Raw genomic sequence first — 25,951 nt, forward strand, 5'->3', positions numbered from 1 at the left:
TCTGAGCCATCTCTCCAGCCCACACCCCCTTTTATTATTTATTTTATTTAGCGTGTGTGTGAGTGTGCGTAGGTTTTCCACCCCACACACAAATATCCTCTAAAAGTTAAAAAAAAAATTTTGGACTCAAATAGACATGATCACCAGTCATGCATACCTGCCTTATAACGCTTCCATGCTCACAGCAAGTCCCTTCTCTGCCCAGCGTATAAGCTGATGACATAACCGATCCACACACGGTTAAGGGAAGATCTTTATTATAGATACAGGCGAGGACAGTTAGAGGCATCTGGAGGAGTCCAGAGAAGAGAGGGAACATAGCAGACTGGACCTGGCTGGGAGAGAAGCAGCGCAGAGCGGGAGAGAGGAGGACAGAGTGCCGGCAAGAGAGAAGACAGCAAACTGGTGCCGCACGCCATAGATCCCAGCTCTCCGGAGGCAGAGGCAGGCGGATCTCTGTGAGTTCGAGGCCAGCCTGGTCTACAAATTGAGTTCCAGGACAGCTAGGGCTACATAGACAGAGAAACCCTGTCTTGAAAAACAAGCAAACAAATGAGAGAGAAAGAGGAAGAGAAGAGAGCATGGCTGAAATAACAGGGTTATGAGGAAAATGAGCCGCTCCGGGGAGGGAAGGAAGCTCCCGAGGAGGAAGTCAGGATGCCAGCATGGAATCTGAGACAGGTAAACAGGTCCCCTCAGCATACGCTTTGCTGTGCCAATGGGCACTGCAGACAACCGTTTGTTCTTTCTGCCAGTGATAAGGGAACCAGCAGCACGTGTTCCTAAGGAATGCTGGCTTTTGCCTAACTGCGGGAATTTGGGGAAATGGAGTTTGCTTTGCACCTGACACCCAGGCTCCTAGGAAAACCTTCCTGGTGGTGGCAGATAACCCACACATGGTTTGGACACATTTGCCAGAGACTGTATGTTTGTGTATGTGGTGCTTATGCAGGCTAGGCGGATGCTCACCCGCTGATCCACACTCCCCACCCCCAGCTTCTTACTGGGGGCTCAGCAGGAGCCCCACAGCTGACCTCCATCCCTTGCCTTGGGCAGAGCTTTGTCCCATGTATGGCAGTGACCTGAGCAAGGTGGGTGGGGTGGGGACTTTGGCAAGGTCCCTGGAAGGAGCACTCTACATGAGCCAGAGGGAAGAGCAGGACTGGCTTTGCCTGTCTGCCTGGGGCCCAGAATTTTGTATCAATCACCTCTGGCATGCTGGCATTCGGTAACTTCCTGGAGGGTCGATTTCTATTCATTAGAGAGGGCAAAAGGAGCTGGGAATGCGGGTTCGTTGGTAGACAGTTTGCCTTGTGTCTTATTTAGGGTTTCCATTGCTGCGAAGGGCCACCATGACCGCGGCAACTCTTATAAAGGAAAACTTTTGTTTTGTTTTGGTTTTTCAAGACAGGGTTTCTCTATGTAACAGCCCTGGCTGTACGGGAACCTGCTTTTAGACCATGCTGGCCTCAAACTCAGAGAGTCCTTGGCCTATGTCTCCTGAGTGCTGGGATTAAAGGTGTATACCACATCTGGCCAAGGACAACATTGAATAGGGTGGCTTACATTTTCAGAGGCTCAGTTCATTATCACGGTGGGACATGCTAGCATGCAGGCAGACATGGTACTGGAGAAGGAGATGAGGGTCCTACATCTTGCAGGCAACAGGAAGTGAACTCTCACTGGGTGTGGTTTAAGTACTATATGAGACCTCAAAGCCCACCTCCACAGTGACACACTTCCTTTAACAAGACCACACCTACTCCAACAAGACTACACCTAATAATGCCACTCTCTTTGGGGGTCATTTTCTTTCAAACCACCACACGCAGCATGCTTGAAGTCCAGGCTTCTATGCCCAGTGCTGCACTAAGCCCCAAGTGGCGGAGCACACTGTAATCCCAGCAGGAGATCAAGGTCATTCTTGGCTACATAAATGAGTGTCATGGCAGCCTGGGCTTTATCAAATAGTGTCCTAAAAAGGGGAGGGGGCAGTGCTGGAGGAAATGGCAACAAAAGACCAAAGAGATTACCCCACCCAAGTCTGGTTTGGTGAGCCAGTGACCCATGAAAGCTGTCACTAAAGTGCCTGCTGGGCTAATCTTCCACCTCCCAAGTCTACCGTGGCACCTCTCTCGAGACTGCGTGCAGCCAGGACAGGAACTGAGTCAGAGTGAGAGGCCAGAAACACAGGTCAATGTCTGATAACGACCCCACGTGTCGGGGTGGGCATAGGGTGGAGGTCAGTGGTCAATGTCAGGTGTCATTCCAAGTTGCCATCCACCTTGTTTTTAGACAGGGTCTCTCATTGGCCTGGCACTCAGCAATTACCTGGGTCACCTGTCCCCACCTCTCCCTCCAGTGCTGGGATTACAGTAAGCGTCCATGCCCAGCTTCGTGTGCGTGTGTGTTGAGACAGGGTTTCTTTGTGTAGCCTTGTCTGTCCTAGCTCTGTAGACCATGCTGGTCTCGAACACACAGAGATCTGCCTTCCTCCAGGGTGCTGCATTAAAGGTATGCTCTACCACTGCTGGGCTCATGCCTAGCTTCTTGACGTGGGTGAGTTCTTGGGGAGCAAACTCAAGAAGACAAGCCCTTTGCTGACTGAGTTATCTCCCTAGCCCTCCCCCAACGCCTTTTTAAAAGATCAGCCATCAAGGTTATATATTGGTCTCCCAGAGAACCTGAGTTTGGTTCCCAGCACTCAGGTCAGACGGCTCAGTTGTTCAGCTGGAAGATCCACATCAGTGCCCTTCCCTCTCCGAACCCATCAGAAAGCCTGGCAAGTGGTGGCTCCTCCCCTGGATTTGCTTAAGACCACGCCTACAGGATATTTAAGCTCCACCCACAGACCTGCCCTGTGATTTCTCTCCTCCCTTCCTGAGAGTCACCTGGGAGTGCTTTGCTCAGATTAAACCTGGTCTTATGAAATTGGCTTGATCTGGCTTACTGTGTTGACAGAGAAACCTACTCCTGGGGATCCGAAAATCTTATCAACAACCACCTGTAACTTCAGCTCCAGAGAACCTGATGCCTCTGGCCGCCAAGGCTCCTGCGTTCATCCTCCCACCCCGAACACACATACACATGATTTAAAATAAATTTTAAAAAATCTTTTTGTAAAATATTTATTTTTTATTTGCGTTTGTGTTCGTGTGTGTGCACATGTGTGTCCAGGGGCATGCAGGTGCCTGTGGAGGCCAGGAAAGGGCATCAAGTCCCCTGGAGCTGGGGTTACAGGTGGTTGTGAGACAGCTAACAAGGGTGCAGGAACCAAACAGAGGTCCTCAGCAAGAGCGGTGAGTGCTCTACAGTGTTTCTCTGTGTAGCCCTGACTGTCCTGGAACTCGCTCTGTAGACCAGGCTGGCCTCAAGTACACGGCGATCCATCTGCCTCTGCCTCCCGAGTGCTGGGATTAAAGGTGCCACCCTGACTGGGCGCAGTCAGTGCTCTTAACTGCCCAGCCATGGCTCCGGGTTCTCTGTGCCCACCCCTTTCTGTGAACGACAGTTACTGAGCCAAATCGTGTGTAGGGCCTGTGTGCGCTGCCCCTGCTGATTTCAGGATGGTCAAGATCCTGTGCCTGAAGACAGCGTACCCCAACAGCTGGGCACTAGAACCGTCCGCAGGCCCTACAGCTGCCTCTTGACGCTTACAGCCTTGGGAATTTGACCTTAATGAGATCTGGGCATCGACTATGGGATTTTCAAACCTGTTCTTGTAACGGCCCATGGGGCCTTACACAGTACACGTCAGATCTTGACTTCAGCCCATTAGTGGGAGACCAGAGGCCCTAACCGCTCTGGAGTCCAAATGCCTTGCTCTAGGCTCCTGGCCACGCCCTGGGTCATTCCCATTTCATACTATTGGTCAGCTCCTGAAAGCTGGGGAGAGATAGCTAGCTTTGCCTGTCCCTGTTCACAGTTTACTGTCCACGCGGATCAATGTGTGGGTCAGAGCAAGGGGGTAGGAAGGGGGGTGGGCCCAGGCTCGGGGGTCAAAGTCAGAGGATTGAGTCAAGGGGGGGGGTGTACTTAATCTGTGGGTGGCCCCTGTGCAATTCCCTTCTAAAATATGGAGGTCTCGTCCAGCCCCCTGCATCAGAATCTTCAAGTGTTTGCTGTGCTTCAGTGGGTGTTTTCGTTCCTGGGACTTGGTGAGTCCCCAAAGCCCCTGGAATCAGACAAACCTGGCTATTGGTGCTTTTCTTCCCCATGATCCCAAGGAGACAGAGAAGGAATTTCTGGGGTCCTAGCAGGAGCCTGGGGCTTGAATACCGTAGGACTGGGAGAGTGGGCCAGCGGGGAGAGAAGGGCCTAAACATCTGGGCTCTTTTAAAAAATATTTGTTATTATGTGTATTTATTTGTGGGGAGGCATGTTCATGCCACAGCAAATGTGTGCAGAGCAGAGGGCAGCTTGAAGTAATCGGGTCTGTGATTTCATTATATGGGGAGGGGGATCGAACTTAGGTCACCAGACTCGACAGCAAGCACCTTTATCATCTCAGCCATCTTGCCAGCTCTAACACTTGGGTTCTTAGCAAGCCTCGCTATCTGGTCCTGCAGCCCTGCTGTGTCTGGCGGCCTTGGTCCTAGCCTCCTAGGCCAGGCCTGGACCCTCGCGGTCCTCTACCTGACCTGGCTCTACAGAGACAGACACACACCCAGGATCGGGGGCTGCCCCGCTCTGCCTGAGTCCGGAACTAGGCAATCTGGAGGTGTTTCCGAGACTACTTCCCCATCACGGTGAGGGTCCCAGAAAGTGCGCTGGCTTGATAGATGGGTGGGGTTCCAAAAGAGACAAATGTGGCCACCCCTCTCTCCCACTTCGGGAGCTGCTCCTCACTGGGAAATGGGATACATCCATACCCTTTGTTCTCCAGCTGGTCAAAACGGCCGAGTTGGATCCATCCCAAAACCCCATTTTTGGTTTCCATCCTCACGGGGTCCTGGTTGCTGGGGCCTTCAGCAGCTTCTGTACAGAGGCCACAGGCTTCTCTCGCCTCTTTCGGGGGCTCAAGCCATACCTACTCATGCTGCCATGTTGGTTCCAAGTGCCTGTCTTCCGAGATTACATCATGACCAGCAGTAAAGGAAGCCCCTTCTCGAGAACCCCGGGCGCTGGATGTTACCTAACCTTTCTTATCCTGGGCTGGGGGAGGGGTGCGGGCGCCTGTGTTCACCTCTATCTTGGTGGTATCCATGTGACCCTGCCTTTGTCCTCCCCACCCAGGTTTAGTCTCCTCTGACAAGGGTAGCGCTTCCTATCTCTTGACCCACCCCGAGGGTGGCCAGGTGGCCGTCCTGGCTGTGGCAGGTCCCCTGGAGGCCTTGGAGGCAAAGCCAGGAACAGCGAGTTTGCGGCTCCGGAACCAGAAAGGATTCATTAAATTATCACTGGAACACGGGTGAGGAGTGGGCGGGTGGCGGCAGGGTTTATCCTCGGGAGCTGCTCTGCAAGAGGGGAGGAATGTGGCGCAGGTACCTTCAGGCCCCAGTCCGCCTCAGGCGTGTCTCTTCCTGCACCTCCAGGGCATCGCTTGTGCCGGTCTTCTCCTTTGGCGAGAATGAGCTCTTCCAGCAATATCCTAACCCGCCAGGCTCCTGGGTGCGGAGGGTACAGGAAGCTCTTCAGGCGATGCTGTGTGGCCTTGCCTCTCTTTCATGGTCGCCTGGGTCTCCTGCCACCCTTCCGCGAGCGCATCCACACTGTGGGTGAGTCATGTATCTTTCCCACCATCTCCCTTTTTAAAGCTAGCTCTCTGGACCCTGAGTCTGGCATTTATTCCCCCAAACTTTCTAGCCTGATCCCCAGTTAGTGGGAGATTTAGAGACACCTCAACAGTCAATCTTCTCCCATCCCGTCTCCCGTCCCGTTCCGTCCTCAGTGGGCACCCCGATTCCAGTCCAGCGAAGCCCGAGGCCCAGCCGGGAACAGGTGGACCAGCTGCAGGCGTTGTATGTAGAGCGTCTCACACAGCTGTTTGAGAAACACAAGACACGATTTGGGGTCCCTGCTGATCAACACCTTGTTCTCACCTAGGCTCCTCCATGTCCCCGTGTCCTGGCCTTCCTGAGTGACTGCTGCAAGGGATGGGGGAGGAGATGAGGATGCGTGGGAAATGAAATTAAATGTGAGAATAGACAGGAAGCATGTGTGCGTTTGTACAAGTTCAGGGGAGGGAAGAGAAGCCTCAGGCAGGGGGACCCATTGTCCCCACTGATCCTGGTAGCCTTGACCACTCCCAGAGATGTGCAAACAGATTACATCTTCAATGCCTGCCTGCCTGCCTGTGTGTCTGGGTCCTCCTGCCCTGCCTGGCCTGTATTTCAGAGATCAAAGTCTCCGGTCCCCCCATTGTCCGGGTCCTGCCTGCCAGTGGGTACCTGCTTCTTGCCTACTCCCTACCTCAATGCCTCAGTCACCAGGGAGGCGAGGGCTGTCCCTTTTCTACCTCTCTTTCCCCACTGAGAGCTCCTCCCAGTAACCTGCCCAGACTCATTGACCGAGGAAGTTCAAAGGTAAGTCCAAGAAGGAGCCTGGAAAGTTCTGGGACTCCAGGTCCAACATTCGATCACCTCAGAAGTGATCTGCTCCCTGTGAGATCACACCCCCAAACCTTCACCCTTTGTTTCCTGGGTCCTGGAGTCCTGGTGACACAGAGTCACTAGGACCGCTGTCCCCATATCCCCTCTCCTCTCTCACCATGAAAACACCTCAGAAGCAAAGGCTTGAAGTGATAGTCGCCTACCAATACGTGGTCACTTTTCTCTTTATGGGTAAGTGTGACTGGCGGGGGTGGCCAGCGGACATGGGAGCCCAGAGACAAGGGATCTAAGAAAAGGACATTGGTGGCCATATGTCTGGGCTATTACCACTGTGGGCTCCAGGCACCAGGAAAGGGCCAGAGGAGACCACAGGTCTGCTCAGCAGCAGGGGGGGAGGGGAGGGAGCAGATTGTTTCGACTGATTGCATGACAGACAGAAGCCTAGTCTTCTTTCCTTTTTACCCAGGCCTTTCCTGCACCCTCTGGTGTTCTGTCTCCTTTTTACCCGGCTCTGGTCCTTCTCTGTTCTCTATTTAGTGTGGCTGTACCTGGACTGGAACACACCCGTCCAAGGTAAGTCTGGGGCAGAGGTCTCCGGTCATGAGATGTGTTTTCCCACTGTTCGTGTGTGTGCATGTGGGCTGTTTGTTTTTGTTTTTAAATGTGCATAGGTGCTGGTGTGTGGGTTCCCACAGTGCTGCTGGTGGGAACCAGAGGTTGATTCCATCACTCTTCCGCCTTGTTCACTGAAGCAGGGTCTCTCAATCAAACCCAGAGCATACTGATATGTGGCTGTTTTTGCTAGCCAGCGTGCGCTGGGGGATTCCTGTCTCCTTCTGAGACTGGAATCACAGTGACTTCCATGCCCACCTGGCATTTCCATGAGTTCTGGAGATCCGAACTCTGGTCGCTTTGCTTGTCTGGCAAGTGCGTATGACAATGTCCTTGAGCCGCCTGCCCCAGTCCAGAAGAGATGGTTTTCCCTGGGGGAATTCTTTCAACCTGGGCCCCATCTCTCCATGTGCAGGTGGAAGGCATAGCAGGTGGATGAGAAGGTGGACAATCTGGTGACGAGTTCAAATTCTCGTAAGGCAGTCGGTCTCCTTCCTCTCTAAGGCTACTCACCTTCCTGCCTGCTGGAGCCTGCACTGGATGTCTGAGCTGGGGGATGGGGTGATATGTGAGAGTGACCCCCTCTGCCCTTAGTCCCATCTTAGGACCTTGAACTTTGAACTCTGGGGGTAAAGGGCAGTTCTTCCTAGCAGTTACCTTGTATTTTTTTTATTTACCTTTTAAATAAAAAAAAATAAGTTTACATTTTACTTATTTGGAGGGTGGGGAAGGGGCTTGTGCATGCCACCGCATGCCGGTAGCAGTCAGAGTCAGGTTTCGCATCACGTGGGTCCCAGGGGTTGAACTCAGGTTGTCGGGCCCTCACCTTGCTTTCTGTGCCTCTTCCTCTGCGTATCTCCCCAAATACCTCAAAGCTTCTGAAAACCACAGAGCTGCCGGCTGACCGGAATTACGTGCTGGGTGCCCACCCCCACGGGATCATGAGCACAGGAATCTTCTGTAATTTCTCCACGGAAAGCAACGCCTTCTCCCAGCTCTTTCCCGGGCTTAGGCCTTGGGTGGCCACGCTGGCTGGACTCTTCTACCTTCCTCTCTATCGAGACTACCTCATGTTCAATGGTGAGCCTTATCTGAGCCTAGTGTCCGCTTGACACAGCCTGCAGCCATTTGAGAGGGACTCTCAGTTGAGGGATTTCCCGGATCAGGTTGGCCTGTGGCTGTGTCTGTGAGGCGCTGTCTTGATTGTTAGTCGAGGGAGGAAGACCCAGTCCACAGTGGGCAGCACCATTCCCTGGGCCTGCATAAGAAAGTTAGCTAAGCCATGCGTCTGCAAGGGAGCCTATGAGGAGTGCTCCTCCATGGGTTTTGCTTCAAGTTCCTCCTTGGGTTCCTGCATGGAAGCTGAAACAAGCCCTTCCTTCCTCTAAGTTGCGTTGGGTCAGAGAAAACACAGGAACAGAGATGAAAGGCGGAAGTGCCCACGGATTATAGGGTGTCCCCTCTGTAACCAACAAGGACCTTACACAGCAGACTCGGTACTTGGTTGGTACTTGGTTAAGAGAACCGGCTTGGTGTGTGGTGCACAGGATGCAGGGGCCGCAGGACTCGGAAGGGTCAGGTACTGCAGAGGGGAGGTGGGAGGGCTAGGGAGCTGGGGAGAGGGTGGTGACAGTGGCCCACTTCTGTCCGCAGGGCTGTGTCCTGTGAGTCGACTTCATTCTGTCCCCAGCCCCAGCTTGAGCAGGCAGTGACCATCCTGATTGGGGGTGCCCAGGAAGCCCTGTACGTGGTTCCAGGGGAGCACTGCATCACACTGAGAACACGGAAAGGCTTTGTGCGCCTGGCGCTAAGGCACGGATGAGCAGGGCTACAGGTTCTTCTCAGGTTGGGTGTGCTTTGTAACAGGGTCTTGTTGAGCGGAGGCCGCTCGTTCGTTTCCTGGCTGCCCAGACTCCCGAAATAACCACACAGAAACTGTATTAATTATAACACTGCTTGGCCTATTAGCTTATGCATGTTTCTAGCTCACTCTTACCTCTTAGATTAACCCATTTCTATTATTTTATATTTTACCACGAGGCTCGTGGCCTACCAGCAAGGTTCCAACCTGTGGCTTGCGTCTTTCTCTTCTGGTGGCTCCATGGCATCTCCTTGACTCCGCCTACTCTCTCTATATATATCTCTTCCAGCCTGGCTGTGTTCTATTAAGCCATTGGCCGAAAGCAGCTTCTTTATTCATTAATCAATAAAAGCAACACATATACAGAAGGATCTCCCACACCAGGGTCTCAAGTAACCCAGGCTGTCCTTGAACTCACTGTGTCGCCAAGAATGACTTGGAACTTCTGATCCTCCTGCCTCCACCTCTTGAGTACTGGGATTATAATAAGTGTGCACCGTCACGTCAGGTTTATGCAATACTGGGATTAGAACCCAGGGCTTCATGCATGCATGCAGTGTTCTACCTGAAAAATATAAATATATCTATATTGCATACACCATACACACACACACACACACACACACACACACACACACAAAGCTGTAAGAACACACCAGGTCCCCTGTCTAGAGTTACAGGAAGCTAGCTGTGAGCTGCTCAGCAAAGGGACTGGAAATGTTGCAGGAGGAGCGGGCTGCTTGTCATCCTGGCTGCCCAGCTAGCTTACACCTGAAATAATCACATGGAAACTGTATTCATTTAAACACTGCCTGGCCCATTAGCTCTAACTTTTTATTGGCTAATTCTTACATCTTAATTTAACCCATCTCCATTAATCTGTGTATCGCCACATGACTGTGGCTTACCAGCAAGATTCTAACCAGCGTCTGTCTCAGGCAGGAGATCCATGGCGTCTGCTACTCTGCCCTTCTTCCCAGCATTCAGTTCTGTCTTCTCCACCTACCTAAGTTCTGTCCTATCAACTAGGCCAAGGCAGTTTCTTTATTCATTAACCAATGAAAGCAACACACAAACAGAAGGAACTCCTATACCATGGAAACCCAACCTTGGTCTTCTGTCATAGCAGCAAGTACTCTTGTCTTTAATTTTTATGTGCATGTATGTTTGCCTGCATGCATGTTTATATGCTATGTGTGTGCAGTGCCCAAGGAGGCCAGAAAAGGGTATTGGATCTCCTGTAATTGGAGTTAGAGACAGTTATAAGATACCACGTGGGTGCCAAGACTCGAACCCAGGTCTCTCCAGCTCCATCCTGTGCATCTGGATTTTAAAACCCAGATTCTGGGGATCAAGCTCAGGTCTTCACCATTCTGCGGCCAGCACTTCATTGACTAGGCAGTATTGCCAGGCCTTCAGCCCATCTCAAGGTGTGGTGAGATAGGCCTCAAATCCCAGCACCCTGGGAGACTTAGGCACAAGGAGACACACATACTAACTGCAGCAAGCCCTTCTTCCTCTTGCCACCCTTCCAGGGCCTCCCTCGTGCCTGTGTATTCCTTTGGGGAGAATGATATCTACAGAATCAAGTCTTTTGACCAAAACTCCTGGCAGTGTCGGTGCCAAGTTGCCTTCAAGAGACTCACGGGATCTTCCCCCTGCATCTTCTGGGGCCGTAGTCTCTTCTCGGCCAACCTCTGGGGTCTGGTACCATTTGCCCACCCATCACTACTGTGGGTGAGTGGGGATCCCTGGGGAGGGGAGCTGCTGTCAGTTTCCTTTGCAGCAAGAGAGCCCTGCCACCCACATCTCCCCTCCCTGCAGTGGGCGGCCCCATCCCTGTGCCCCAGTCCCTCAAGCCCACCGAAGATCAAGTGGATCATTATCACCTACTCTACATGAAGGCTCTGGAGCAGTTGTTTGAAGACCACAAGGAGGCCTATGGTGTCCCAGCTTCCACCCGCCTCACCTTCTTCTAGACCTGAGACTCTGAACCCTGTGCCTGTGTGAGTTCCACCATGCCAGACTCAGCTCCTTCAGAAATGCTAATTCTGCAGGCAAGCATGTCCAGACATGGCCACTCCCATCCCGAGATGCTACAGAAGGTGTCCTGCCCCCGTTCTGGGTCCCTCCCAAACCCCAAATCTCTTCCCAGTGAGTCCTGGCTGTTTTTTGACCTTGGATACGTCATTACTCTATCTGCTTAAGTTTTTATTAACATAATAGGGATCTCGTGGGCCTGGAGAGATGGCGCAATAGTCAAGAGCACTTGTTGCTCTTGCAGAGGATCCAGGTTGGAGGCTCACAACCACCCACAACTCTAGACTTCTAAGGGAGCCATTGTCCTCTTCTGAACGCCACTGGCACCACCAGGCAAGCACATGGTGCACACACGTTCATGTAGGCAAACAGTCATTCACATAAAATAAAATAAATCTAAAACTCTTAGCTATTGGGGTTTTTGTTTGTTTGTTCGGTTTCATTTTTATTTTTCAAGACAGGGTTTCTCTGTATAGCCGTGACTGTCCTGGAACTCGCTCTATAGATCAAGGACCAAGCTGTTATCAGAGATCCGCCTCCCTATGCCTCCTGGGTGCTGGGATTAAAGGCGTGCGCCACCACCACCCGGCAACATTTTCATACATGTGTGTAATTCGTTTGACCTTACTTATACCCATAATCCTCTCTTGCCCCCCTCCTTTCCTCTTTCCAACTGGTCTGTCTTCTGCTTCCATGTCTTTTTTTGTTTGTTTGCAGGGTTTGGGGACCCAGTGAGTTTCATTAGTGTTATTTACAGGCATTTGAGCATCCCTCCAGTGGCTCCACTTGCAGAGAATGTCTCACCCCCTTAGCAAACATCAAGCTCCACTCCACCCCCCATTTTGGAGCCAGAGTCTCTGGCTGACCTGGAGCTCACTGTGTAGACAAGCAGGCCTCTCAAGTGCTGAGATTAAAGATGTGACTATGACCACCCCTCTTTTGAGACCTGTGGAGGTGGGCCTTGAATCCCTGCTCCTCTTGTCTCCACGCCCCAAGTGTTGGAATTAGAGTTGAGTGTTGCTGAGAGGCTGTAATCCTTGCTGAGAATTTTGCTCCTTCTGTAAATGTGGCTAACAGTTTAGCCAAGAACTGCCAGGTACCCAGTGGTGGTGCATGCTTTTAATTTCAGCACTCAGGATACAGAGACAGGTGGATCTCTGTGAGTTCAAGGCCAGCCTGGTCTACAGAGCGAGTTCCAGGACAGCCAGCACTACACAGAGAAACCCTGTCTCCGTGAGGTGGGAGGACGGGGAAGGGGTTGGAGAACTAGCAGGCTACAGTGCAGAGCTGTGTGGAAGGTTAGCTTTGAAGGGTGAGCAGAATTTTGGAAGTAGGAGAAGTGAGGGTAGGTACTGGAATACCATGAGCAAAGGCTAAGCTTGGGATCTGTCCTGGTGTGCACGCCTTTGTCCCCAGCACCAAGGAGACTGAGGCAGGAAGGTCCTGGCTCCTACAGCGAGACAGGAGGAGGAGACAGTCGACTCCCCGAAAGTTGATAGGCCAGCTAGCCTGGCATACGCAACGGCAAACCAGAGACCCTGCCTCAAACAAGGTGGACAGTCGGTACTGACGTCTAGGTGTACACCCGCATTCACACAAACACCCCACACAGAGACTGAAAACAAAACAGGAGGAAACACATGCCTCGTACCAGTAAATCTGGCCAAGAACCAATAGTCTGTGGAGCTTGTAGGGGCCAAGGGCGAGCCTGCTACAATCCCATTGCTAATCTCCATACCCACAGATTGCCACGGCTCCCAGACCTTCTCAGAAAGCTCCCTTGTGTAACGGACGTTGGTGAAGGGAGAAACGTAACTAAATAAAGCACAGAGACCAGGCGTCAGTGGAGTGCGCGGCCCGGGAGGGACACTGTCGAGGTGCAGGGGCCATCTGGGAAGAGGGGAGCAGGAAGACTGTAGGAGTCGGAGGTCAGGGCAGACAGGAATAAGAGTGTCTTCCGGACACGACAGGATGCACCACCCACGAGCTCACACCAACTGCAGTTGCCTGTACAAACCGGCGTGGAAGGGGGAGGGGCCCACAAGGCCCTCTGTTGACAGAGGCTTCTGGGGAAGGGAGAGGCAGTTTTCTTTAGGGGTGTCTGCCCTGGCAAGTAGACCTATTCCAGTGATCCATGCATACCCATGAGTGTATGGGCACCGCAAATCGGAGTCAGTGAGCTAAAAAAAGAGAGTGGAGAGAGAGAGAGAGAGAGAGAGAGAGAGAGAGAGAGAGAGAGAGAGAGAGAGAGAGAGAGAGAGAGCAAGTTCAGAGGGGATGAGGGGGGTGGGGGATGGATGGGGAGAAGTGAGAAGTCAATGTAATTGAAATACTTTGTATTCATGTATAAAATTTCCTCCCGCCAAATTAATATAAAATATTGTATTAAAAGAAGATTTAAGGGCTTAAAATAAGGGTGGAGACCAAAGTAGGGTTAATGGCTCAGATAAGATCTGATGTCGTCTGAATCCTCCTGTGGCCACAGAATCCTTTCACTTTGGCTTCACCTGTTTGCCTGCATCCAGGACTTGTCAGCTGGGCCTGGTGACTCAGGCCTGTGATCAGCTGCTGCGTCTTTAAGTAGGAGACCAGCCTGAGCTACGCAGTGAGATCCTGGCCCAAGTAATAACGATAATACCAATTTGTCTGAACACGAACCAAATGCAACGCTATTTGTCATCCACTGTCCTAAAAATATATTCAGGGGAAGAATTTTCTCGTATCTCCAGGCAAAAATTTGGGTAAATTCACAACTTTTGTTGGTCCTCTTCAGATAGGAAATTTTTGTTTTTGTTTTTTTTAAGACAGGGTCTCATGTAGCCCAGGTTACCTTCGAACTTTCTGAGTGAGGAGAGGGTGCCTTTGAATTCCTGATCTTCCTGTCTGTGGTGGGGATGGAACCCAGGGTTATTTTGTGTGTGCTAAACAAGCATCCTATCAAATGAGCCATCTCTCCAGCCCTCCTGATATTTTGTTGTAGTGTGTGTGTGTGTGTGTGTATGTGTGTGTCTGGTGTCTATGTGTGTCTCTGTGTGTTTGTGTCTCTGTGTGTCTCTGTGTGTGTCTGTGTGTGTGTCTCTGTGTGTGTTTGTGTGTGTATCTGTGTGTGACTGTGTGTGTCTGTGTGTGTCTGAGTATGTGTCTGTGTGTGTCTGCATGTGTGTCTCTGTGTGTGTCTCTGTGTCTCTGTGTGTGTTTGTGTGTGTATCTGTGTGTGACTGTGTGTGTCTGTGTGTGTATCTGTGTGTGATTGTGTGTGGCTGTGTGTGTTTGTGTGTGTACCTGTGTGTGTGTGCGTGTGTGTGTCTGTGCGTGTGATACTGAGAGAGTGAGGCTAGAGGACACTCAGCATCCTCTATTGCTCTCATTGAAGGTGGAGCTCAGTCGCTGGCCAGCAACCCCAGCAATCCTTCTGTCTCTGCTACCCCTGGGCTGAGGTTACAGGTATGTATGTATGAAGCTTGTCAGATTAAACCCTCCTGGGCTCCAGCCCAATGGGCCTTGCCTCCTACTGGCTCCAGTTCTCTAGGGCCTGCCTTGCTACTTTGTTACACGCCTGGAAGATGCTCATGCCCCCTATGCCCCGCCCCATGCCTCCTGACTCCCCCCTTCACTCTCATCTCCTCCCCCTCCCCGCTCCTTCTCTCCTCTTCTATTTGAGACAAAGTCTTAGGTAGCTCAGGCTGGCCTTGAACTTGCAGTGTAACCAATGCTCCTCTTGTACTCCTGTCTCCACCTTCCAAGTTTTGAGATGATAGACTCTGCTTCCTTGCCTCGCTCATAGTAAATCCTCTCCAGGAAAGGGCAAGTGCCAGGTGTTGTGGGATAGTCTTTTTGTACACTATGAAGATGTGTCTCTGTGATTGGTTTAATAAAAAACTGAACGGCCAATAGCTAGGCAGGAGAGAATAGGCGGAACTTCTGGGGAGAGAGAGAATTCTGGGAAGAAAGGGATTTTTGCCAGCAGACTTAGAGGAAGTCAAACGTGCTCTACTGAGAAAAGGTAAAAACCATGTGGCAGAAAGTAGATTAACTGAAACAGGTTAATTTAAATTCTAAACTAATTGGAAACAAGCCTAAGCTAAAGGCCAAGTTTTTATAATTAATAATAAGTCTCTGTCATTTTTTTGCCGAGTGGAGGTCCCAATGCTTACTGCTCCTACATTTGAGACCCAACATGGAACACGAACCCATGACCCTGGGTTTAAGAGTCCAATGTAAGCCAGGCGATGGTGGCGCACGCCTTTAATCCCAGCACTCGGGAGGCAGAGGCAGGCGGATCTCTGTGAGTTCGAGACCAGCCTGGTCTACAAGAGCTAGTTCCAGGACAGGCTCCAAAGCCACAGAGAAACCCTGTCTCGAACCCCCCCCCCAAAAAAAATAGTCCAATGTAGCACAAATAATAAAAACCCAGAGACAGATATTGGGGTTCAATCCAAAAACCAGAAAAGCGGGGCTGGAGAGATGGCTCAGAGGTTAAGAGCAGTGTCTGCTCTTCCAGAGGTCCTGAATTCAATTCCCAGCAACCACATGGTGGCTCACAACCATCTGTAATGAGATCTGGTGCCCTCTTCTGGCATGCAGGTGTACATGCAGACAGAACACTGTATACATAATAAATAAAATCTTGAAAGAAAGAAAGAAAGAAAGAAAGAAAGAAAGAAAGAAAGAAAGAAAGAAAAGAAAGAAAGGAAGAAAAGAAAAGAAAACCAGAAAAGCAAAGCAGCCAAGTCACTAGAGAAGTCTTACCTCTACCAGGGCTGGGCAACCGCAGACTAAAAAGACTAAACTTCTTTCTCCTCTCGTTTTATATTCCCTCTACTGCTGGGATTAAAGACATATGACTCCCTAGTACTGGGCTTAAAGGTGTAGGCCACCACTACTTGGATTTGTTTCTGCATTGATCTTGTGCAGTTCAGGGTAGCCTTGAACTCACAGAGATCCACCTGCCTCTGTCTTCCAAATCCTGGAATTAAAGGTGTATGCCACCACTGCCTGACCTCTAGTGGCTTACCTTGCCCTTCTGATCTTTAGGCAAGCTTTAATATTAAAACATAAACAAAATATCACTATAGTCCCATGATCTACTAGGACATACTTCTTTCTGAGTGGCTCTTACCCAAGCTCCCTTCCCTTCAGTGGGTCAAATTCCTTAGACATCCTGGCATGACTGTTCCATCTAAATTAACTTATAAGAGTAGCAAATGTCTTTCATTTAGTCAGACATAACCTGCCAAAAAGAAAACCTCTCCAAAGTCAGGTTGGGCAGGGTTTTGTTTTTGACTTTCCAGGAGAATAAAAGGGCCTAACTAAAGAATCTAAATACCACTGGACCAATAATATGTCTGCAGTGAACCATGACCAATCCTAACGGCAACCTTTGAAGTCTCCAAAAGAATGGTGGGGCCCCAAGTTACGATTCTACCTGGTTTGTGGTTACACCACTAAGCTGACAAACACAACCCAAAGATCAGCTTTGGACTACAAACTGCTCAGGACAATTTCAAGGCAGTTAGATAGGATGAGCCAGCCTCAGAGACCACTCCAGTCAGAACTTCAGCTAAGCCCTGTACTTTCCCATCACACCGAGACTGGTAATAGCTAGCTCTCCCAGGACATGGTCTTTATCCCAATTTTTTCAGGGTCTCCTAAAGATGCCATTGCCCCCAGACAACAGCAAGTAATTTTAAGAACATGATGCCCACATTCCCAAGGGATGGGTTTGGTGGTGGATGTTTGCCATCATTTAGGGGGGTTGGTTACAAGTTGCTATGGGTCATGATCGTGGAGGAAACTAAGCAAAATATATTAGATTCAGGAGTCTCATTATGAAAAAAAGGGGGTATAGGAATGATAAGATAAAAGGGGAGATTATCGAGTCTACTTTTAAACTAAAAAGGCAACTAGTAGTCTCAAACATTTTATACTGGTATGGATTTTTGTATATTCATACAAATTTAATGCTATTTTTGTTATACTGTATATATGTTTCTACTCTTGTTTAAGATATTTTCATATATTAATAGAAATTTAAGATTACTTTTGTTATATTCTTGTTTAAGGTATTGTACCTATGCAGCTCATTTAAAAATATAATGTAAGGTCCTAGTACTTGAAAGCTATTAGGATAATAAAGGAAGACAAGTTAGTAGTTAGACTTTTATAGCAGTCATACTTACAGTCATGTTAGGGATATTTTCAAGGTCAAACAAAGATATATTTAAAATAGATAGATGGTCTTTAAACACGTCAAAGAGCTATATATTATGGAATTTAAAATGTTTTAATAACATAGGGTTTTCATGACAGTGAAACACATCTGCTCCTGGCAGCACCAATCTACTTAAAAAAAAAAAAAAGATGATGGGAATCAAAGAATCTCCACATGGAGTTTGCTTTCACTGTGGCAGAGTTAGCCGCTGGGTAAAGAAACTGCCCTTGCCGGGCGGTGGTGGCGCACGCCTTTAATCCCAGCACTCGGGAGGCAGAGGCAGGAGGATCTCTGAGTTCGAGGCCAGCCTGGTCTACAAGAGCTAGTTCCAGGACAGGCTCTAGAAACTACAGGGAAACCCTGTCTCGAAAAACAAACAAAAAAAAAAAAAAAAAAAGAAACTGTCCTTGCCTCAACTGCTGACAGTAAGCTGTCTAAACGGAACAAACAGAACACAAAATACATGACTGCTGAACTTTGCCAAGGCAAGCTAGGACAGTCCTTCAAAATTCCTGTTTCACAGAAAGGTCCGTCAGATATTCTGGGCCCGTAGGCTGAAGACGGATGCCCCAACATTGCAGAGGAACCTGGGGTGACTGTCCAGGCAGCCAGATGTCTCTGTCATCTTTATAGTTTTGGAAATTGTCTGCTCTGCACTTCCTGTTTACTCAGGTGATATTATATCCTTCTCAGGACTCTGACAGGATTGAAGACTAGCAAGTTACAGTTTTCCTTGGTCATGGTAGAAAGTAAATGAGGTACAGAACTAATGCAATGCCTAATACAAATGGACTGGACACTGTGAGTGTAATTATTACTTGATAATTGTTCTTATTGTATATAGTTTTACTATGTTAGAGTTAAAACCTTTCTATTTAATTTAGACAAAAAGGGGGAAATGTTGTGCGATAATCTTTTGCACGCTAGGAAGATGGGTCACTGTGATTGGTTTAATAAAAAGCTGAACAGCCAGTGGCCAGGCAGGAGAGAATAGGCAGGACTTTGGGAGAGATAGAGAATGCTGGGAAGAAGAAAGGTGTTTTTGTGAGCAGACTCAGAGGAAGTCGGTCACCCTGTACTGAGAAAAGGCAAAAGCCACGTGGCAGAACATAGATTAATAGAAACAGGTTAATTTAGGCTTAGGAACAGCCTAAGGTAAAGGCCAAACTTTCATAATTACTAATAAGTCTGTTATTATCTGTAAGCAGGCCGCCCCATCTAGAAAGTGCGGCTGCAGCCAGGTCTCTAACATTCCATGCTAGCCTGTCTTTTCCTTTCAAAGGTGAGATCTCAGTATGCAGCCAAGCTATCCTGGAATTCACAAGCATTGCTGAGGGCTGAGAATCCAGGCATGACTCAGATAGTTCTCCTACTCCTCTTCATTCCCCTCCTCTTCCCTTCTCCCCCTTCTCTCCTTTCCTCCCCTACCCATTCCTTTCCATTCCCTTCCCCCTCTTCTCCCTCCCTTCCTTTTCCAGAGCCCTGTATCCTAGAGTTCACGGAGGTGTGGATCTCTTCCTCACCATGCAGTGAACAGTTCTCCCTTGCCGTCTGGAGGACGACACTCAGGAGGCTCCGTGAGCTAAGCTTCTTGACCCTTCTCTTCCTGCCATTCTCGAAATGGCCACCAGAGGGCGATCTCTTTCACAAGGCAAATGTGTCCCTCTCCAGTTTAAAAACTCTGGCTGCTGGCCAGGCCAGCTTACTGGGAGGATCCAATGGACAGTCACACTTAGTCTCAAACTCACAGAAATCCAGCTGCCTCTGCTTCCAGAGTTCTGGGATTAAAGTTGTGCACCAGCACTGCCTGGCTATGCTTGTTTGGATTATTTGGTTTTAGCCTTTAAGATAGGATCTTACTTTGGAGCACAGGCTAGTCTTGAACTTCTGAACCTCCAGCCTCAGCTTCCTGAGAGCTGAGCCGCTATACCCTGAAAAGTGCACAGAGTAGGAGGCCTCCGAGCCTTGGGTTTCCCTAGAGACCAGGAGCCTACCTGGAGGGGACACCTCAGTGCAATTCACAGTTTCCAGAGGGGCTTCCCAGGCCTGCAACCTGCCAGGTGGCTCAAGACCTCCCTTAAAGATGCCCTGCATCCCATTTACTGTATTAGACTGCAATATGTTAAAGATGCCCCCAGCTAAAAGTAAGGACTAGGGCTGGGTGAAGTGGAACACGTTAGTCACCTAGGCACTAGGGAGGCCAAGGTGGGAAAATGGTGAATTCAAGGTTAGCCAGGGCTCATAGTAAGACCTCATAGTGTAAAAATAATCATACCTATAATTATAATTACATATAATAATTTTATATATATATATATAATAAAATCAAAAAAGTCTGATGATCTCACTAAAGGACATGGAACAACTCATTAATTTGAAAAGGTTATTTTAGTCAGGTGGTAGTAGTTTATGTCTTTAATCCCAGCACTCAGGAGGCAGAGACACGTGGATCTCTGTGAGTTTGAGACCAGACTGGTCTACATAGCGAGTTCCAGGATAGGTTTCAAAGCTACAGAGAAACCTTGTCTTGAAACACACACACACACACACACACACACACACACACACACACACACACACACACAAAGGAAAGAAAAGAAAAGAAAAAGGAAAGGTTATAAGGTTATTTTATTTTAAAGACTGATTTTATTGATTTTGTGTATGCTGGAGTTGTCGGTGGGTGTGAGCTACCACCCGGATGCCAAACTCAGGTCCCCTGTGAGAGCAGCAAATACTCTTAACCAGTTAGCCATCTGTTCAGCCCCTATTTAAAAAATAATAGGGGAAACACTTCCTGCCATTCATCGTGCCTTGAGAAGCTGTCTCAGCACCTTTATGGTAAAGGAAGACAAACCTCCCACCAGGGATTCCAGACGAGTGGGATGAAAATATTGCTTGTTTCTTTGTTGTTTGACTTTGGTTCGCTCGGTCAGGGAGCTGAAGTTTGGACTCAGGCCTCTGCAGACGGTAAGCATAAGGCTTGGTGCGGTGGCGGGGAGCGAGTTTAATCCCAGCACTCCTAAGGCAGAGACGGGTGGCTCTCTGAGAGTTCGAGGCCAGCCTGGTCTACACAGGGAAGCTCTGTCTAGAATAACAAAAAAGCAAACAAACAAAACAAAATCCGAAAGGGCTAGTGAGCTGATGGCTCAGGGGTTAAAGGTGGTTAGTTACTTCTAAGCCCGATTACCTGGGTTCAATCCCCAGAGCCCACAAGATGGAAGAAGAGAGCTGAGTCTTAGAAATCGTTCTCTGGCTCCCACATGTACACTGTGACATGTGCTTGTACGCATGAAGGGGGAGGGGAGGGATGGGAGAAAGGGGGAGGGGGAGAGAGAAGGACATATTTTAAAACACCTGTTTTTTTGTTTTGTTTTTTAAGGTGAGCATGAACTCTGACCCCTGAGCTACATCCCAGTTGTTGGTTTCCGTTTTGAGACAGGTTCCCACGTAGCCTAGATGGTCTCAAACTGCTATCTAGCCAAGACTGGCCTTGAACTCCTGATCCACCTACCTCCATCTCCCTCCCAGTGCTGGAATCACAGACAGGTGTGCCTTGTACCACCCCACCCCACTGAAAACACCATTTTTGTTTTGCATATTTTATTACATTTTATTTATCTGTGTAGTGGGTGGGTGCACGCTTGCTGAGGAGCTTGCGGAGGTCAGAAAACAACTTTTGGGAGCCAGTTCTCTCCTTCCACCATGTGGATCCTGGGGATGGACCTTGAACCATCCCCTTTGGCCGCAAATGCCTTTCCCTGCTGACAATATCACCAGTCCAATTTGCTAAACTTTTTTTTTAAATTGTGTATACGATATTATGTCTGTGTATATGCCTGCATGCCAGAAGAGGGCACCAGACCTCATTACAGATGGTTGTGAGCCACCATGTGGTTGCTGGGAATTGAACTCAGGACCTTTGGAAGAGCAGGCAGTGCTCTTAACCTCTGAGCCATCTCTCCAGCCCTTTGCTAAACTTTTTTGTTAGTTGGTTTGTTTTTCAAGACAGGGTTTCTCTGTGTATCCTTGGCTGTCCTGGAACTCATGCCGTAGACCAGGCTGACCTCAAACTCACAGAGATCTGCCTACCTCTGCCTCCTGGGTGCTGGGATTTAAGGCTTACGCCACCACCACCCAGCTCCAATTTGCCAACTTTAAAATCCAAATTTGTCTGGGTGTGGTGTTGCGCACCTTCAACCTCAGCACTTGGGAGGCAGAAGCAGGTGGATCTCTGGGAGTCCAAGTCCAACCTGGTCTACAGAATGCAGTTCCAGGACAGCCAAGGCTACATGCGGAGACACAGTCTTAACAAACAAAGAACTCCCTGTCTCGAAAAACCAAAAAAAATAAAATAAAAAAAAAAATAAAATAAAACAAACAAAGAACTGTCCAAATCTAAGCCAGGCGTTCTCCCACCGTGATGAGAACGGCCACTACCGAACACACAGAGATACAGGCATGTCTCCCACACGACCCTGTCCTAAAAGGGTTCACGACCAAGGCTGACGGTTCTTCTATCTCTGACTCAGGAAGCTCCCAAGCGTGTTCCGAGAATCGTACAATCCTGCCCACGGAGTCAACAAGAGCGACTTCCGGTATGGCTGCATTGTGCGGTGCAGGCTGTGACGAACCCTGCTGGAGAATGGCTGCTCCAAATGGCTACATAATAATTCCTCCCATTACCTGAGCCTCTGTGCCAGAAATATAACACTAAAGCCCTCTCCATGCATCATCTCATTCAGCCCTTACCGGAAGCGAGGCGTTAGGTCTTCTTTATGGAAAGGGAGCTGTCGTGATTCACCAGCGAGCGTGACATCAGCGCCATCCAGGCCGTTCCTCTAAGTGCTGTCCTTCTGAGTCAGGCTTTTAGGCATCCTTCGGCTCTGCAATGACGGGCCAATTGCTTAACCCTTTTGTGTCTGGTCTCCTCCCTTGTCTGAAGAGGGAGCTCGTGATGGTGGGCGATGGAACACCTGAGAGACGCTGGGGGGTGTAGGTCAGTGTGGGTGGACCGCTCGCCCAGCAAGCAGGAGGCCTTAGCATCCATCTCCAGCACTGCAGAAATCCAAGTGGAGCCTGGAATCACGGTTCACGCCTGTAATCCCAGAGCTAGGGAGGTAGGAACAGGAAGATTGGGAACTGAAAGGCAGCCTCGGCTATATAAGGAGCTAGATGCCAACCTGGGCTATGGGTGGCCCTGTTTTTGTTTTAAAGCATATGGGGTTGTCAGGATGGCTCGCTCAGTGGTTGAAGGCACTGGCTGCCAAGCGCCACAGCCTGGTCTCCATCCCCAGGTGGAGGAAGAGAACCCAACTCCTAACAGTTGTTCTCTGACCTCCACGTGTGTGCTAAGGCGCACAGGTGCCCCATCCATAATTAAGTGAATGGAATTTTTTTGCTTTTGTTTTATGTGCATTGGTGTTTGGTCTGCATGAGGGGGTCAGGTGTCCAGGAACCAGAGTCACAGATAGCTGTGAGCTGCCATGTGGACACTGGGAATTGAACCCAGGTCCTCTGGAAGAACAGCCAGTGCTCTTAACCTCTGAGATGTCTCTCCAGCTCGCAAATGTAATTTTTTTTTCGAGACAGGGTCTCTCTGTAGCTTTGGAGCCTGTCCTGGAACTCAGTCTGTCACCAGGCTGGCCTCAAACTCACAGAGATCCGCCTGCCTCTGCCTCCCGAGTGCTGGGATTAAAGGCATGCGCCACCACTGCCTGGCCCAAATGTAATTTTTTAAATGATTGGACTTTTAGAAGTTATGAGAGTTTTTGTTTTGTTTTTGTTTTTTGTTTTCTTTCATTTTTTGTTTTTTAGACAGGATTTCTTCTCTGTGTTTCCCTGGCTGTGTTGGAACTCACTCCATAGACTAGACCAGGCTCGAACTCACAGAAAGCCACCTGCCTCTGCCTCCCAAGTGCTGGGATTAAAGGCATGAAAGTATTTTATTTTGTTTTATGTGTCTGGGTGTTTTGCCTGCATGTACGGTGATGCACCACATAGGTGCAGTGCGCATGGAGGCCAGGAGAGGGCATCAGATCCCTTAAAACTGAAGTTACAGACAGTTGTGAGCCACCACGTGGGTGTTGGAACTCCAACCCAGGTTTTCTGGAAGAGCAGTCAGTGCTCTTACCCACTGAACCATCTCTCCAGTACCAACAATTTTTTTTTTTTAAGCAGGTGAGAGCTGGTTTGATTTTGAGCATCTGTAATCCCAACTTTTGGGAGGATGAGGAAGGAGGGTCACAAACTCAAGGCTAGCCTAGGCTGCATAGCAAGAGCCTGGCTCCATTCAACAAAAAAGGCCTATTCTCTTAATTCATAGTAATTTTTAAATTTTATTTATATGTATGTGCACATATGTATCTTTGTGAGTGTGTATGCATGCATGTGTGCAGGTGTTTGTGTGTGTGTATGCTCTCACAGAGACCAGAAGAAGCTGTCAGGTCATGTGGAACTGGAGTTATAGGCATTTGTGCAATCCCCTGATTATTTCAGGGGCCAAGACCTGAACTCTAGCCCTCGTGCAGTGTGCACTTAGCCACTGATGTCTCTCCAGTGCCCACTGACTTACTTTTGAGACAGGGTCTCCTGCAGCCCAGGCTGACCTCAAACCTCCTGTGTGTCTGGAGATGAAGCTGGCTTTCTGATCTCCCCACCTGTGGTTGGCCTTTATGAAATGCCTTTCTTGAGCTCATGTGCTTTAATACTCGGTCACCAGCTGGTGGCGCTGTTTGAGAGACTGTGAACCATTAGGAGGTGGAGACCTGCTGGAGCAAGCGGTCAAGATGATTGGATCTGGAGTCATGTAGGAGACACACCTCTGAGTATGTTTAACTGAGGAGAGAGGATGCACCCTGAATGTGAGCAGTAGCATCCTGTGGGCTGGGGTCCAAGACTGAATAGAAAGGAGAAAATTGAGTCTTCATTCTTCTCTACTTCCTGGCCATGGAGACAATGTGACTCGCTGCCACCATCACAAGGGCCTCTACCTTCGAACTGTGGGTCAAGGGAAACCCGTCTTCTGGGCAGCTGATATTTGTCAAGTATCTTATCTTGTCATAGCGACTATGAAAGTAACAAATACACCCCCATCACAGCAGGGCTCCAAACCCACCCCCAAACAGCGCCGCCTGCCGGAGACCAAGTGTTCAGACACACATGACTGCGGTGACATTTACACCCACCGTAACTATCCGCCTACGGCCTTCTGAGAATTATGCCAATTCTCTTTGAGAACACTCTGGATGGGGCTGTGATTCATAATGCATCATGGCCTGGAGGGGACCCACACAGGGCTGCTGAGTCAAAGGCCTTCTTTCCTGCCTCTCAAAAGGCCTTGGCTAATATTAGCTACTGCTGAGGATGTATTATCAGAGGCAGCGTGTTTGTCTTCCATGCCCGAGTTCCTGGGATGGATTGCTGGTGCCAAGAGGAAGAGGAGGAGAAGAAAAAGAAAACAAAGTGTGGTCCGCATCCCATGAGAATTAGCATCTAAAAAAGCCATCGTTGCTGTCCTCTGATCTTTTTTTTTTTTTTTTTTTTGGTTTTTCGAGACAGGGTTTCTCTGTAGCTTTGAAGCCTATCCTGGAACTAGCTCTTGTAGACCAGGCTGGTCTCGAACTCACAGAGATCCGCCTGCCTCTGCCTCCCGAGTGCTGGGATTAAAGGCGTGCGCCACCACCGCCCGGCTCTGTCCTCTGATCTTTATGGTGGGGTTTGGTGGCCCTGGAACTCACAAAGATCTGCCTGCCTCAGCTTCCTGAGTGCTACTTGCTGCCCTTCCAAAGGACCTGGTTCAATTCCCGGCACTCACACGGCGGTGGCTCACAACTGTCTGCAACTCCAGCACCAGGGGATCTGACACCTTTTTCTGGCCTCTACCTGTACCAACCGCACAAGTGGTTCACAGACATATGTACAGGCCAAACACCCACACACATACCCAAGGAAAACAAGCAAATAAGGAACCATCAACCAATCTCATTTTTCCATCCAGTTCCCCAGCCAGGACAAGGACCAAAATTTTGTTCATAGGACTTCATGGCACCCGCATCCCAGCTGCCCCTATCCCTGGAGTTCTCTTGGGCTCCAGTTGGCCCAGATCCATATGGAGGGTTTCTGCTCCATACCCCTAGGGACTTCACAGTTCGGAGTCACTCTCTGAGACACCACAGAGAATCACCTGAACTCTGAACCCACTGCTCCCCAGAGCTGTATGAAGCACAGGTCCCAGCTAGTACCCGGGAGCGCATCCAGCTCGGTGCCTGCTCATCTTCCTCCCACGCTCTCCAGACTTGGACGTGATGCCCCTGCCTTGACACCTTTCTCTGTGTGCACTGGCCTCCCCCTCTCCACTTCTCAACATCCCGGATCCAGCTCCAGAAAAGCAGAGGACTGGGGAACAGGAGCAGCCCTGCATGGGTGCGCAGAAAGCTACTCTCGCGTGGGGCCAGCCTCGCGTGTCAGAGGCCCTTCTACTTCATCTTTCCTATCCGCCTCTGTCTCTGGTCTCCATGTTTCTGTCACTTGTCCCTGGGGTTCCCCGCCCAAGGAGACCCTTGCCAAACAGACAAGTTCCTTCATAATCTCTCTTCCTTCATTCTGAGAAAGGGGTGGAGGGAAGGCTCATCCAGGAAGACGCCCTCCCAAAAGCTGCTTTTCCTTCCCTAACATGGC

The 25,951-nt window shown here is 49.6% G+C and overlaps 1 protein-coding gene and 1 pseudogene across 1 annotated transcript; both read left to right on the top strand.

Annotated features, from left to right (window-relative positions):
• Window positions 1-3,945: 3,945 nt before the first annotated feature.
• On the top strand, window positions 3,946-6,045 carry LOC119824346 (annotated as a pseudogene).
• Window positions 6,046-6,709: 664 nt separating this feature from the next.
• Window positions 6,710-11,003, top strand: Mogat3 (monoacylglycerol O-acyltransferase 3). Its single transcript, XM_038344466.1, is given in 8 exon segments — window positions 6,710-6,786; window positions 7,018-7,124; window positions 7,974-8,243; window positions 8,817-8,834; window positions 8,837-8,990; window positions 10,560-10,741; window positions 10,744-10,761; window positions 10,849-11,003. Coding segments are annotated over 8 exon segments (981 nt in total).
• Window positions 11,004-25,951: the final 14,948 nt, after the last annotated feature.

The sequence above is a fragment of the Arvicola amphibius genome, chromosome 10 (genome assembly GCF_903992535.2).
Source record: "Arvicola amphibius chromosome 10, mArvAmp1.2, whole genome shotgun sequence".
Lineage (NCBI taxonomy): Eukaryota > Metazoa > Chordata > Mammalia > Rodentia > Cricetidae > Arvicola > Arvicola amphibius.